The 16,634-nt window shown below is 37.3% G+C and overlaps 1 protein-coding gene across 1 annotated transcript; it reads left to right on the top strand.

Moving 5' to 3' along the window:
• The first annotated feature begins 1,254 nt into the window (after window positions 1-1,254).
• LOC108441952 (toll-like receptor 13) lies at window positions 1,255-9,152 on the top strand. Its single transcript, XM_017721748.2, has 3 exons — window positions 1,255-3,936; window positions 7,321-7,529; window positions 8,978-9,152. The coding sequence occupies exons 1-3, from the start codon at window positions 1,387-1,389 to the stop codon at window positions 9,093-9,095; spliced, it is 2,877 nt and encodes a 958-aa protein (XP_017577237.2). The 5' UTR covers window positions 1,255-1,386; the 3' UTR covers window positions 9,096-9,152.
• Window positions 9,153-16,634: the final 7,482 nt, after the last annotated feature.

Raw genomic sequence — 16,634 nt, 5'->3', positions numbered from 1 at the left:
AATATAGAAATATGTCCACATATGCAGTCGTGACTGACGTCTTTTTTTCTGAATTTAACACTTTCATTTTATAGAAAATTAGTTTTGACTAGTTTGTTTATGAACAGACCTACAGATCAATATAGTAAAGGAGCCTTAAAGAAAGTTTTTATTAAACTTGTAACTAAATTGAAGTACTTAACTAAATTAAGTACATTTGAAGGCAAAAACTTTTGTACTTTTACTCAAGTGGAGGTCTAAAGGGAGGAACTTCTACTTTTACTGCAGTAAATATTTTACCCTGGGTATCTCTTTAACTCAACTACATGATTTGTGTACTTCGTCCACCTCTGGCGGCAGCAGATGAGTTATCGTCTCTGACTACATCTACAAGGGGGACTGACAAGGTAGGAGTGTCTACAGTTTGTGGACATACTGTGTCTGATCCACTCGTAACGGTACAATGTGCACTAACACACCACTATGAATTAGCCAGTTTGGGAAGAAAGTTCCAAAATATTTGCCCTAAAGTCTTAAAGTTGTTTTCCACATTCAAGATGCATCATCAGAAGGGGGTTTAGTTTTTACACTGTAAAATCCCACTTTAGAGACTACAGCAGGACCACCACTGTAGCAGGCAAGTAGGTATGGATACCATGATGATGTAGTTACTTTTTTTTTGTCCAGAGTGTCCTTTTTAAAATGTCCATGGAAATGCACAGTGCATTTAAGGTTAAAATATAAAGGCTGTAATGCACACTGTTCCATAGTTAATTGATTAGAGGCTTTATTTAAGTTGTACTTGCATATCTAACACACTAATCACATTGTACGTTTTGGGGGAAACTTATCAGCAGAAGGTTTAGAATAGAAGTGTGTTGCTTTCAGTTCCTCTTACTCTGAACTCATATGTGAATATATAACTTTCACACCTTGCACATTACGCTCTTCTACTAATAAAGTCAAATTCACTACAGTGTTTCAGTTTATTGGTCTGAAATTGTAATATCATAGAAAACTTAGATCTTTCTTAAAGATGCCTTTGGGATATCCAGATTCGGTTTCAAGAGACTTTCTTCTGCTAGCTGGCCTAGTAGTAGAGGCCTCTACATGCAAGAGTGTTCCTACTTACCAGTGCCTTTGTGCTAACAGTAACAAACACTTTCTGCATTAGGCACCCCGCCTTTCCTTCCCCTAACATCAAAGGTGTGGATTTCTGCTTTTAATACAACAGAAGTGAAAAACAGATCCACATAAGTCTGGGCAAATCTTGAAAAGGTGCACTGTTCAGTTTGGACCTTGACTTGGCAACAAGAATGAAATCCTTCTTTGTATAAAAAAGGGAGAAAGACATTTAAAGAAAGCGTCCAAAACCTGGATCTTTGAAGAGCCAAACTTGCTTCAGATATGGATATGTATAGACGAGCATCTATGCGTTTGTTGCTGTGTCTCCTACTGCTTTTAAGCATCTTCAGTGATGTCACAGCTCTAATTTCTAAGCAGTGCATAACCTTTGAAGAGCATCTGCTTAGTGACATTGGTCGGACAGTTCCCTGTACCCACCTCCCAGAACTGGGTCCATATGGAGAATGCAACATCAATGATTTCCAAACTGATCTGTCAGAGGTTCAGCAAGAAATCAGGTCCCTGTGTATCTTCACTCATGCCAAGGTTATTCCTGCCAATGCTTTCTCACGTCTCACAACTTTGCAATTCCTCTATATAACTGGACACCAGGTAAGAAGGGTCCATTCTGGTGCCTTTTCTGGCCTTCTTAACCTTAAGTATCTGCATGTGTATTTCAATGACAGCGGCTGTAGCAGTGTTATAATGGACACTCCTGTGTTTGCTGGATTGGATCATGTGGAGCAGCTGTCCTTGGAAGGTCTTAGGTGGTCTGGAGTTCCTAACACTACTTTTGATCATCTTGTTGGCTTAGTTAGGCTGGTTCTGGACACGATTTGTGTTCAGGAACTTGGAGAGGTTTTGTGTCGTTTTTCAAATGATACATTCCACTTGAAACACCTAACGTTGAAGAACAGCGGGATCACTTCCATCAGGAGTACAGGCTGCCCGTCAAGGTCCAAGGCATGGCCTTTGACTGTGCTTGCAGAGGTACAAACTCTAGAAATCACTGGGGACCCAATCAGAATCATTGCGACAAACTCTTTAGCAGTGTTTCGAAACCTTTCAAGTCTTACCCTAAGCTTTTATGGAGTATGGCTGGGAAGCATTTGGGAGTCTGGAATAAGAAAGGTCAGCAAGCTTGAATTGTCAGGGATTACCCTGAATGAATATCATACAAATTTCAAGGACTTGTGCCATCTAGTTTCTCAATTGCGTCTTCAGTCTCTTGAGCTAACTCATGTAACATTGGACACATTGTCAAAAGAAGATATAGACAACTGTGGGACAGAATTAAAGAAGCTTAGTGTATGTAATTCAAAAATACAGCACCTGGACCCAAGGTTCTGGACAAGCATAGCAGGATTACAGATCTTAAACATGGCTCACATAGAACTAACTACAGCCCCCTTCTGTTTTGCTGGCAATGGAACCATGTGGAATTTAACTACTCTGGGTCTTTGGCATAATCGGCTAACAGTGGTCAAAACAAACCAGTTTATTTGCATGCCTCTGCTTGAGCAACTTCTTCTCAATGACAATTGGATCAAAATCTTGGAACCCGCAGCGTTCACAGGTTTGTTTCACCTTAAGGTTCTCAAACTTAACTCAAACCGCATCAAAGTGCTAGCTGTCAATGATTTTGACTCTCTCAGAGCTCTTGAAATCTTGCTTATTGACAACAATGTGATTGAGAATATTGAGCATGGAGTGTTCAGAAACCAGGACGAGCTACGAGAGCTGACATTGGGAAGACTGGAGTATGTCTACACTTTGCATCTGAGTGTGCTATTTTACGGATTTCCAGAGAAAATGCAACGTCTCTGCATTGATGCACATTACGGGACTAATATTTACATTGGTAGTATAGGTCAACCCAACAGTTCCTTCATATTGGAGTTAAACGGAGACATTCTTATTATCAGTGATTACTCTTCTCCCTTCTTTGAATCTGTCCGAGAGCTCAAACTGAACGGCAGCTTATTCCTTTTTAAGTTGTATTTTTTTGTGCCTTATTTTTCAAATTTAGAATCGTTGGAGGTCTTGGGGAATCCTGAGAAGGTATACATTAATTATAATGGAATCAGCAAATTGCGGTATCTCAAGCGGCTCAAACTTATCAATCTCAACTTCTCCAATCACACAAATCCTGACATAACCTTCTGGAACCTAAAACTGCTCCGTATCCTCGTACTTTACAACTGCCGCCTGAGTTTCCTGACAAAAAGGATGTTCAGGGATCTGCAGTCGCTAGAACTGTTGCGTCTGCACAGTGTAAGCCCGTTGATCCTACACGATGGGATGTTTGATGTACTACCTGCTTTGAGAGAGGTTGTGCTGGACAGAGTGGACTTCCGCTGTGACTGTGAAAATGGCTGGCTTTTAGAATGGGCGGAGAGTTCACGCCAAGTGCAGGTGATCTATATGCAGCATCAGCAGTGCATTTTGCAATATGAGAAATGGAACTTCTTGGCCACCATGGAGAAGCTGTGTCAAACAGGCATGCAGTACCTGTGCTATTTGGGCACAGCCAGCACCATCACTCTGTTGGTGTCAGCTTCTGTCTCCTACCGCTTTGCTTACTGGCCCTGCGTGGTCCTCTTCTTTCGCCTGAGAGGGTACGTGGAGAGGAAAATCGGAAGAAGGATAAGGAAAAGGCGGAGACCTAGGCAGGAAGAGGACTACCTGGAGGAGGAAGCGGAAATGAAATATGATGCATTTGTATCATTCAGTAGCCATGATGAAGCCTGGGTCTTTGGGGAGTTGGCTCCAAGACTGGAGGAGCAAGGCCAGCCAAGACTGAGACTCTGCCTGCACAACAGAGACTTTGAGGTGAGGCATTTTAAAGTTTAAAGGCTGGTTTTGCATGAAACCTTTATGCAACTAGTTGCATATTTTAGATTACCTGCAACATAATGCAAATTGACAGTTGCATGTAGGATTTTTAAAAAGTTGCAGCTGATTTAGAAAACTTACTTCACAAAGTTGAGATGCTTGAAATTGTTGCAGCTCAATTTCAGCTGAGTTCCTGGATGCTTTCCTCAACTCAAGGGCAATTTTGTTTCATGTAAGTTTCAAGCAACTAACGTTGCATGAAAGACTCACCACGTAAAGCCAGCCTAAGACCTTCAAAAATTTTACAAAGGATAGCTTTTACCTGATGTGTACACTGTAAAAAATGAGAGGTCAGTTCAAATTAAAATGATTAAGTAACTGATTACATTGTTTTTCTTAAGTTGAATCAACTTGAGGATACCAGAGTTCACACAACTCAAAGCTCTCAGTTGAGCCAAAAATTCTCCAATCAACTGTTTCTAGACCTGCATCTCAGTTAGATAAACTAAACTGAGTATGTTTTTTTTTTTACTCAGTTTCCCCACTAGCTGGCGCTCCTTCTATCACACAGTCCCATTTGGCATATGTACTCTTGGGTTTCCGGATAATGGACCACTGTGGTATTGCTGGGATTCAAACTCACAACCTCCTGACGTTGGGATAAAGTATTACACAGCTGCAGCACATGAGATGATGCCATGCTTCAAAGTCAAAACAACAATTATTTTCTTCAGTGTATTAAACATTTATAGACACAAAATTTGAGTTGCTTCATGTGTTCCTGAGTGGTGCAGTGGACTGAGCTGTCTACCCAACAGAAGGTTGTGAGTTTGAGCCCCAGCGATGCCATAGCCATCCATGAGTGTGTACTCTATGTCTCGCAGGATGGTGTGATGGAGACAGTCTTGGCTGGTGAGGTTGAGCATAAAAAAAGTTCATTTTATTTACATAACTGAGATGCAGCACTAAAAGCATTAAGAGAACTTTTGACTCAACTCAACAAAGAAATTTGAGTTGTGTGTCCTCCAATTGAGTCAACTCAAGAAAAGCCATGTAATCAGTTACTATATCATTTTGAGTTGAGCTGACCTCTAATTTTTTACAGTGTACCTGAAGCAAATTGCTTTCTTTTTGACAGCGGCTGCAATGATGCTCAGTTGTCATAACAGTGTGGACAGTCAGATGACTAGCAATTATCTGGCAATGTGTAACACAGCAGGCAGAAGTGCAAAGTCAGAGATTTTAAATGGAATTATTGGCATAACTCCTTACTTTTTTCTTTTTCTTGCACTTTCAGCAGTGATTTCTATTATCACTTCATAATGTTTATACTTCATTTTAGTTGTTTGTTTTTTCCACAGACTTAAAAGTTTATTCTTTCACGCTTTCTTTTTCTTCCTGCCTCCTTTATTCTTTAATTTCTTATTTATTTAATATATTCTGTCCCTAATTCCTTCTTCATTCCTCTTTCTCTTTTTTCTTTCTTCCTTCCTTCCCTTTTCTTTCCATCATTCTTTCTCTTTCTTATTTCCTTTCCTCCTGTCTTTCTACCCTCCTTTCTTTCTGTCAACTGTTCTTTCTCTCTTTTACTTCCTTCTTTTTCTTTCTTCTGTTCTTTCTGTTCTTCTTTGTCTTCAACTTTTGCTTTTTTTCCTCCTGTCCTGCTTTCCTTTCTTCCTTAATTGTACCTTTTCTTTCTTTGTGTTCCTTCCCTCCTTCTTTTTTTCTTCTTTTATTATTTTTTTTAATTCTATCACTCATTCATAACAAAAATTCATTTTGGGATATTTTCATGCTTTTACTTCAGGAATTGCAAATTTAGTTCTTACAGCAATTACTTTTAAATAGCATGTAAGAATGACAGTAAGAATGAGAGATCTGTGTGAAAGTGTTGGCTAAATTAAGACATAACAGTGTGGACTACCACCTAAGCAGTAATTAGCCGGTAATGAGCAACGTACAACTGGAAAATGTGCAAAAGGGTTACAAAAGCAGAGACTCATGGGCCAGGTTAACACTACAGTTTGCAGATTAATTCAGCATTACAGCAAGTTTAGATTTTAGTGTTTTTGTTTAAGCTTAGTTTGCTGTTCTTGTGTACTCTTCTATACTGTCAAACAGTGTAAACCTAAGTTGGTTGACTTACAAACCTACAAAAAATCATGTAAAACTATTGCCTTGAAAAAAATTCAAGCTTTAACAACTTTAGAAAGTAACTGTAACTAATATACAGGGTGGGCCATTTATATGGATACACCCAAATAAAATGGGAATGGTTGGTGATATTAACTTCCTGTTTGTGGCACATTGGTATATGGGAGGGGGAAAACTTTTCAAGATGGGTGGTGACCATGGTGGCCATTTTGAAGTCGGCCATTTTGGATCCAACTTTAATTTTTCAATGGGAAGAGGGTCGTGTGGCACATCAAACTTATTAAGAATTTCACAAGAAAAACAATGGTGTGCTTGGTTTAAATGTAACTTTATTCTTTCATGAGTTATTTACAGGCAGCATGGTGGCGTGGTGGGTAGCGCTGTTGCCTCACAGCAAGGAGGGCCTGGATTCGATTCCCCCGGCCGGGCGGCCAGGGTCCTCTCTGTGTGGAGTTTGCATGTTCTCCCCGTGTCTGCGTGGGTTTTCTCCGGGTTCTCCGGTTTCCTCCCACAGTCCAAAGACATGCAGTCAGGCCAATTGGACATGCTAAATTGCCCCTGTGTGTGAGTGTGTGAGTGGCTGTTTGTGTCTGTCTGTCTGTCTGCCCTGTGATGGACTGGTGACCTGTCCAGGGTGTATCCTGCCTTTCGTGCGAAGACTGCTGGGATGGGCTCCAGTAGCAAATAAATGGCAGCATTAAGACCAGACTCACTCATTTCTGAGGACTCTTATAACTTGATACATGTTTACAGGCTGAACCGATAAGCCTGAGCACAGAACACCTTTGTGGTGAGAATAACGCAAACATGAAAAGAGTAAACTTCACATTTAACATGATGTTGTGCTCTGACACAAAATAGCATTTTGTAAAGAGAGGTACATTTATAACTGAGGAAGAATAAGAGTTAATTAAAAGAATCCAGCAAAACTGCTAAGAATGTCTGGAAGCGTTTTGAGCAAAAGACTCTTCCGTCTGTAGGACCTATCCAGATTAACTGATCTTTATCAGTTATCTAAGAAACTAAGTCAAGGAACAGTACATGTTGCTAAATTTGTATTAGCAGCTAGAATAACCCTCCAAAACAGTTACAGCAATATTTACAACATGATGTGACTCACTAAAGGTAGACTTTATTTTAGATTCTACTTCATTGAACTGTTCAGTGGTATCTAATGTCAGCAGACAGGCTCTATAGTCAAACTGCATCTTGTTTTCTGCTCTCCAGGTGGGAAAAGGCATAGTGGACAACATTGCGGAGAGTATCTACAGCAGTCGGCGCACAGTGTGTGTGCTGACTCGGCGCTATCTGCGCAGTGACTGGTGCGGCCTGGAGATGCGAATGGCGACACACCGACTCCTAGAAGAACAGAAACATCGCCTCATTCTCATCTTCCTCGAGCACATCTCCCCCTTCGAGCTCAGTGCTTTCCACCGGTAAACAAACCACACACTGGCACACAACGATTTTACTTCAATCATTTATTTTATTCTGAAATCAATTCCATTTTTATGTTTTAGCTCCATAATAATAATTACTCAGCAAATATATGAATATGAATATAAGCAACATGACTACACAGTATATAGTAAGCAGCTGGTGAAATTTGCATTGCACATTGGCTATCAAAGCAACTGCCTTTGACTTGACCAGTAAAATTTTCAATAACGCTTTTCATTGATCCAGTTACAGATCCTGAATTTGTCAGGGAATACTGGAGAGTTTGTAGGTTTTAATACGTACTTCTTTTAGGTCCAAAGACAGAAGGTAAGGCCACTGAGTGTCTTTAGCATACACAGATCCATGGTGGACACTCAGTCACTTTCTGTAAGTTAAACTTTAACATTTTAGCGGCAGAGAGAACAGGGCATCTTAATGCAACAACAGAGAATGTTGCACTGCAGATTTATGAGTGAGTTATCCAGTGGGGGTCACGGGATCGGTGACCGGATGGAAGATTTGCTGCTGCCACTGAATCAAAAAGTAGTATTTTGTTAATATTTAATGAATGAAGTATGTAAATTAAGAGTCCTTCAGTAAGCCTAAAAGGTGCAAGCCAACAAAACAACAAGCTTTGTGGTCTCCTGGCTTTTAGGGGCTCTTGAAATCACCCTAATCTTAACAATAATAATTCTATTGTTTCAAACAGACAAGCTTTCCAACTTATAATATAAAAACACATGTATCAGCTTAAATGTGATTGCAGAAAAGAAGCTGTGTCAAATATGACAAGTTTGTTTGGAAGAAGAGAAGCAAATTTTAGTACTATTATTAAATATACTATTGTATATAAATAAAATAAGAAAATTTACAGATGATTCCTAAAAATGACTGTTTTGAATTTACATAAAAGCATATGGAGTTCAATTGTTTTTCTGGGGAGGCTTAGTTGAAACACTGTGTTAAAACTAACCCCCCCATATGGAGGCCGCACTTAAGCCTCTCATTGTGAGGTGTTTACTTCAAAACGATGCTATAACACAGCCACCCAGATGCAGATTAAAATAATATAGGTATAAATTCTATGATTTATGTACACAACTCAGTATTGTGTACATGTTCTTCGTAGTGAATCTGCAAATATTCATTCTTAGATGAGGTGGCTATGGGAATGTGAGAGGATGATTTTAAAAACGATGTTTATCTGTTTAACTAAAAAGCCCCCCTGTATTAGTTTATGCTGTCCTGTATCTTAAATTCATAGCAAAATAACAGGAATAACTCATGATCAAAAACATGATATGTGGAGGTTTGCTCTCAATGTTGACCAATTCAAGATTTAAGGCTGATGTCATTGGCTGGAGTGTGGATTTTTAGTGCTAGTGTTGTGTCCACTTGCTAACTTGACAGTTTTACTTAAATAGCTAATTCTTTGTTTTTTTAGCCTGTCCAAGCTGGTGAAATCACACACATATCTGGACTGGCCGCAGGACGAGAGTGAGAGGATTCACTTCTGGGAGCGCTTGAGAAGAAACATTGCTGCTGAAGGCAGAGATATATAGGGTGGTTAAATAGTACAGTGATTTTAAATGGGTCATTCTACAGAAACGTCCACTTTTGTGTTTATTTATAGGAGTCACTGGTGTTACTGATCGTCATTGGTGTTGCACACAAGAAAGGTAACACCAGTGACATTTTAAATGAACGATGGAGCATCCACTAAAATATGTAATTTAATCCATTTATATTCTATTTTTTCACAATTTCACAAGGTCACACCAGTGACTTCAAGTAAAATCTTCATACAACATCATGAGCTATATGAGAAAATTTCTGATAACTGAAAAGACACAGTGGACTCGCCATGTGCTTTTCTTTACAGGCCCTCAGAAAATAGGTGAAAGGAATTTGTGATGTCATGAGTGTGATTTTTATTTTTTTTTAGATTTTTTGTTATGCAGTAACAAGGACAAGCACTTCTGAGGTGCTTGGAATTCTAGATCATTGATTTAAAAAACAGTATTGCTCAATTGATGGCTCAAGAAGGTGTAATTGTTCAAATAACTTGTTGTTTTATTTAAAATTATAGATAAATTGTAACCCTAACACGTTTTTCAAGTATAATGAAAGCAATTTTTTGAGTTCCGACTTAGGCTTGAGACTAAAATGACTTTTGTTCTGATGACCCTGTACCTTAACTATGTTTATTTTACTAAAACAAATTATTGAACATTTCCATTTTGTCACCATCAAAACAATCAACAACAATACATTTGATCAATTTTACCAGTAAGTAAAATGGAGTATATACATTCTTCAAGAAACATTTCAGTGCAAATCTCAAAAACAGGAACTTGAACATTTTTGACCTCTTTCACAGGACACCCCTCACAACTTATCACAAGGACCACCACAGGAGGAGTGAAAATGTGGTTTTATTGAGGATTCACAAGAACAATTGTCAATTGAAAATCTTTTATTTTAGTATACATGATCAAAATGTGATTTTAATACAAATACAAGACCTCAAAGTACTGTTTTATGGCCTTTGTGGTCATTATAAATGTGTGGTTTCTAACTTTAGGGCAATTTGACTTGTATATCAGAGTCAGGGTTTGAAATGTAAGCTGTAAATATGCACCACTGCTATCAGGCTAGTATTACTAACAGATGGTGGGAATCAAGTTGTCCTTATGGCTGGGCACTGAAATTCGATACCAACACAATTACTCAAGTACTACTACATATTAAAAAACTTTGTCATTTAATATTAACAAACTACCTAAATAGAACATTTAAACCTTTTTCATTTAGAGCAGTTTTTAAAAATCAATTATTTTTTCCCCTTAGAGAAAGCAGCTTGAACCCAGACTACATCACATGGCTGTGATGCTGACTACTGTAGGATGCTTAGCTTCAGTGATGTAGTTAAAATATCAAGAAAGGCATTGTTCGAAAATAAATGTTGAAAAAAGGTATCCTTATTGGTACTGGTATCGGTACCATGTTGAAAAACGACACCTGGCTTTAGAAGCTACCGATAACAGTCTGAGATGTGCTAAATTTATTAGTTAAAGAAAAGGTTCATATAACTAATTAGTTAATAACAAATGCTTGAAATATGTGGCTTTGTGATTTGAGTGATCTACAGCATCAATCACACAAATTAGCCTCAGTAGATTTATATAACCCAGTAGTAAGGCTCACTGACTTGGGGAAAAATATTTAACTGATTTTTTTTTAGAACAATATGGTGATTGTAATGATGGTATATGGTGATTATTTTTTTTTATAAATAAAGCTCCAGGCCCAGACCGATGAGCCAAACCATTATGACCAACCACAGACGAAGTCAGTTAATGTTTATTATCTCGAGACCTCAGTGCATGACGAGGTCTGGGATGTATTAGACAGTAAGCAAACAGTCAGTTCTCATAGTTGACGTGTTAGATGATGGAGAAATGGCAGCAATGAAGACGTGAGTGACTTTAGCATGAACTAAATCTATATGGCCACAAAACTGGATCAGAGCATCTCTGAAACAGCAAGGCTTGTTGGGTGCTCCATTAGCAGTGGTGAGTACAAACCAGTGTCAGGGTGTTGGGCACCCAAAGCTCATCAATGCTTGAGGGCAACAAAGGTTATCCTGCCTTGTTTGAACCGCCAGAAGGGCTACTTTGGCTCAAGTCACAGAAAATTTTAATGATGGTTGCATGAGAGATGCTGCATATGGGGCTGCATGGCCACAGAACGATCAGAGTGCCCATACTAACACCTGTCCACCTGGTCCGATGACTCTTGTTGTACTAGTGTCATTTATCAGAGGAAGTGATGGCACCAGGATGCACTGTGGGAAGAGGACATGCCGGTGTGATGTTCTGCTGGGAAACCCCAAGTCCATCATTCACATAGACACAATTTGACATGAGGCACCTACCTCAGTGCAGACCAGGAACACACCTTCCTGGGGATGGTGTGCCCCAAAGACAATGGTGTAGCCCAAAGGCAGTGGCCTCTTTTAGCCACACTGCAGACATTGTTCGGGAATGGTTTGAGGAACATGATGAAGAGTTTGAGGTGTTGCCGTGGCCTCCAAATACCACAGATCTCAGTCCGATCGAGCATCTGAGGGATGTACTAGAACAACAAGCCTGATTTGTAGTGGTTCCACCTCGCAACTTACAAGTCTTAAAGAATCTGCTGCTAACGTCTTGGTGCAAGATTCCACAGAACACCTTTAGAGGTCTTGTTGTGTCTCTGCTTCACCAGGTCAGAGGCGTTTTGGCGGCATGCAGGGTCAACAGCATATTAGGCAGGTGTTCATAGTGTCTTGGCTTATCAGTGTGTATTAGTGGTGTACGCTGTACTTAGAGAGATCCTGTTGTGATTTATAGGCTCAGCGTGTTTCTTTATGTCTGTGTTTGCGTTTGCTGAATAAAAGTTATTTGTGATGTTCTACTCTTTCATTTTGATCCAGTACAAAACATAAGAACATATGCCAAAATATACAGCTATATGCAAAAGTTTGAGCACCCCAGTCAAACGACATTTTAATGATTTGAAGTGAAAATAACACAGAGAACATGGCTAAATTGTCTTTTTTTGCTAGGTTTAGTGTACAACACTGCAGAAAATGCTATCTCTACTAGTGAAAACATCTTAATTGTAGTCAACACAACTCTTATTTCTCATTTTGAGATTGCTGTAGAAATTTTTATAAACTAGTAAACATATTTCTAAACTTTAAACTTGTTACTTGTTTTAAGTAACTTTATCTAATCAAAGTGTCCTTTTTCTATCCCATTTTGTTGCTGTGTCTTTTGTTGCCTACTGTATTTTGTATAACATTATTTTAAAAATAAAAACATGATTGCAAAAAAAAGTGTCCGATTCAATTGAATGCCAAGTGATCAACATTATTTCTCAAAACATTTCTCTGCCAAAGGAATGACACTTTCATTAGATTAAAATGAGTTAAAATGTATAGACTTAGGTTAAATAATTTAAAAATATTCTTGCAACAGTCTCAAAATGCGAAATATTACTATTGACTACATTTGACCCTCCATTGCATGGTGTTTCTTTATGGCAACAATGTCAATTTTACTAAAAAAGCAGTAATATATTTATTGTTTATTTATTTATTTATTTATTGTGGAAAAGGGGTATTTTACTTTGAAAGGATAAATATTTAATGACATCACATGACCAGGAATTCGCATTATAATCCTGTTACTACCATATATTCCAAATATCAATTGAAATTGTACTAATTTCAAATATTTGTAATGTAACAATTTGTAAATACTTGGTCATACATTTCACTAAATATAAGTTGGATTAGTTTGGTCCTATTTTCAATAAAAGATTCATAAATTAATTTTAAAAAGATATTTAAGACATTTAAAGATATTTAAATTAGATATTCTGGTGCTTCTTTTATGGTGCTATCATATGATTGTGCATTGTTGCCATATGGCAACAATTTGGCAAATACCCCAGTTTATAAAAAAAAGGTTTTTCAAATATTTTCATTATTAAAGCAATTTTAAATAACAAAAACGCATGAAACGATTTTTATCATGTTTAAGTAATAATTCATGCAATAGAGGGTTACGTTTTTGCTTGCTGTAATATTTTTTGACTATAAATAAAACTAAAAATAAGTCATATAATATAAAACATGTCATAACCTTTGTAAAGGCCATGCTTTACAGGTATTTTACTACATGTATTTCCCAATGTTTTAAATTCAGCAAATAAACAGTTATTTTAATTTTTGCTTGCAGAGTCAAAGTGCTGAACGAGAAGAATGACCCTGAAGTATTTAGTAAATGGAATGTAATATTTTGCAGAACTGTACAGGAGAGAGAAAAACAGTATTTCATTTCAAGGAAATTAGCAAGTTAATGTAAATAGGTTTTCCAAAGAATTTCCAAAGAATTTTGGAGCATTTCCTTTGGTCCATTCATCATGTTGTTTTCACACAGTGTAAAAAAGCAGCCGCTGAGCCCAAATGATGTAGAAAAATATCAACTGCAAAAAATGGAGAAACTTTCTTTGTTTGTTTTGTTGGTCAGCAGCGATATAACTGCATAGCTGTTGCCTTCGGTAAATTGATTCCTAGAGTTGTTTGTATTTAAATATTTTGCAGCTCTGCACGTTCATATAAATGTAAGTGTAAAACCACAGTCTGCAGAGAGAAACATCTTCTTTTCCTGCATAGAGGAGCTTCTTCCTCTCAGTTCCTCTTTATTGAAAAGTATTCAAATTTTACAAGTGACTTCTGTGGTGAAGAAGTCCAACACCAACTACACTGTCTCTCACTTGACATGAAGTTGAGGCTGGTTTAACTGTCTAATTCTGTGGTGAGTGAGCTCTATTGTTTTCTAGTGTTTTACCCAGAAAATATGTTAATAAGGACCTAAGATGTTATCTATTACACATCAAAATAGCCTAAACATAATGCTTAATATATTAGCCTTAACATAGTGTTTTTCATTGTGAAAATACCCTTCATAGAACAGAATTGTTTTATTGTTTCTTTAAATGTGCATTTATTATCATTTTCAGGTCATTTTGCAGTACAGAAACTAGTACAGTTCTGTCTGTGAGTAACTCTTTACTATAGGGTGCTTTTCATAAGGCAACATTCCACCTACATAAGCTTGTCATGACAACTGACATAACCCTGCATAACTGTTTATAAATGCTTGTTCCAGTAAGTGTCATTCACTATAAAGGTTACATTTGCCAATTTTGATCAGCTAAAGTAGCCTTTATCACAGAACATGCCTGTTGTAATAAACATTTATAAACAGTTATGTAGGGTTATGTCAGTTGTAATGACAACCTTATGTATGCCATGTAGCCTAATGAACAGCACCCCACATTAAATTGTCAACAATAATGTTTTTGAACCATTCACATGCTTAAATGGTAAATTGGTTCTTCCGACTGATGGAGAATGTGTTGTATATGGTTCTGTGTAGCACCAAAAAGGGTTCTGCTATTGCTATGATGTCAAGCTTGTAACAACAGAAGAACCCTTTTTAGTACTATACTCTCTTCAATAAAGAATAGAACCATATATAGAAGCATGAACACTTAAAAGAGTACTTTGCATGATTAAAGGTTTCTTTAGATCATGAAATCCTTCTTCAGATTGATGCAGAATGAGTTAATGGTTTCATATAGAACCTTTTTGAAACGGGTTCTTCTATTGTTACAAGCTTAACATTGTACCAATAGCAGAAATATTTTGGTGCTATGTAGAACCCTTTTTCAAAAAACGGTTGTAAATAGAACCATTTTCTTTACTAACAAACCATCTTATTTAAGAGTGTATATATAATACGAGGTGTCCATCGATCTGAAGAACCATTTCAGAATGCAAAGAACCATTTTATTATGTAAATGGTTCTTGAGTGTTCATGGTTCTATATAACCATTGCCTTTACTAAAGAACCCTTGAAGAAGTATAGGCAATATGTGCCTAAGTGTCAATGCCCTTAATGACCAAAGGGGTAAGGCAAGGTCATTTTTATTTGGCTGTCCAGAATTGAGACGTTTTACTGAAAATGTTATAGTTTTTCAAAATAAAAAATGAGTGCTTTTTATTTTGAAAAATGTCACTCAGTAAAATGGCATAATAGTCCATATTAATATCACATAAAACATGTATGCTTTATGAATGCTGACTGAAACATTCATGAACATGTTATGAAGTGTTTTTGTAAGATGCTATGAATGTGTTGTGTAGGCTTCCTTCAAGTAAAGTGTTACTGAGAATAGGATGAAAAGGAAAGAGGATAAGATTTTACTTGAATCTTGCTAGATACCATTGACATAACATTGCCATCAGCGTGTCATTTTGGATGTCATAACAACTTGCTGTATGTTCTAGTTTGCTGTCATGACACCAGACATAATGACTATGTCATGACAGTATTCATGGTAACATGACACTGATATACATGCTTCTAATGGGTCCATAAAAAATCTTAACATGTCTTAAATAATAATAATAATACGTTTTTATTTTTTATAACATTTTACTGCCAGTGGCTGCTCAAAGCGCTTTATAGACAGGTGATAAAGCTTAACAATAATACAAGAAATTTAAGTATTAATTTAAAATCATATAAGAAAATGAAACAGATCAAATTAAGAGATACCACGAAACATAGTTTTAATTAAATACCAAGTTAAAGAGATGCGTTTTAGATGATTCTTAAAAGTGAGCACTGAGATTGACTGTCTAATAGAAGATCAATAGGGTTCCAGTTTAGAAGCATAATAACAAAGAGTCTCTCCATATTTACTGTATTATACAGAGGGTCAGTATCTGCAGATCTAAGATCATGTGCTGGAACCGATGCAGGCAGACACTCTGTGATGTAAGTGGAGCTTTAGGGCCATTTAGAACTTTAAAAACTAGTAGCAGAACTTTATGATCTAACCTGAAAGATACATGCAGCCAGTGCACGGTCTAATTGGGAGTGATATGATCCAGGAAGTCCAGTAAGAGGATCATTACAGTGATCAACTCTTGTATCAAATATATGAAGTTCCTCTGCGTTGCTCTGAGGTAGAAAAGGTAGAACTTTAGTGATATTTCTCAAATGATAAGCTACTTTAGTGACTGTGTTTACATGCAGGCCTCCGAATTAAATTACATATGAAAAATGTATGGTCTTTAAATATATCAGAGATGCCCTGGCATAATGTAATGGGTCATTTTTTGAGTCGCACAATGAACAGGTGAATTTTCAGAATTTAACAAAGTGCTCTAAAATGTTTAGTGTGGAGCAGATTGAATGTGAAAAATGAGAATTTCCAATATATGTGCTGTCCGTGTCTCACCTTTAGTTGAACTAGCCGCCTTTCATCTACACACTGAAAATATAAAATATGAGTGCGCAAATATTCTAGACTTTTCTGACATTTGTCACAAGTGACATGCTACCAAAGACACATACACTCGCCACGTTTTTCACTTGAGACTGGCTGAAAATGAAACTATCACTAAAACTTGTCTCGGTGCACTGCTTCTGGTATTAAACTGCCGTTAGCAGAAACGGAGCATACAAAACTGAGAG

Source organism: Pygocentrus nattereri, chromosome 3 (assembly GCF_015220715.1).
Source record: "Pygocentrus nattereri isolate fPygNat1 chromosome 3, fPygNat1.pri, whole genome shotgun sequence".
NCBI lineage: Eukaryota > Metazoa > Chordata > Actinopteri > Characiformes > Serrasalmidae > Pygocentrus > Pygocentrus nattereri.
This window is presented reverse-complemented; position numbering and strand designations above follow the sequence as displayed.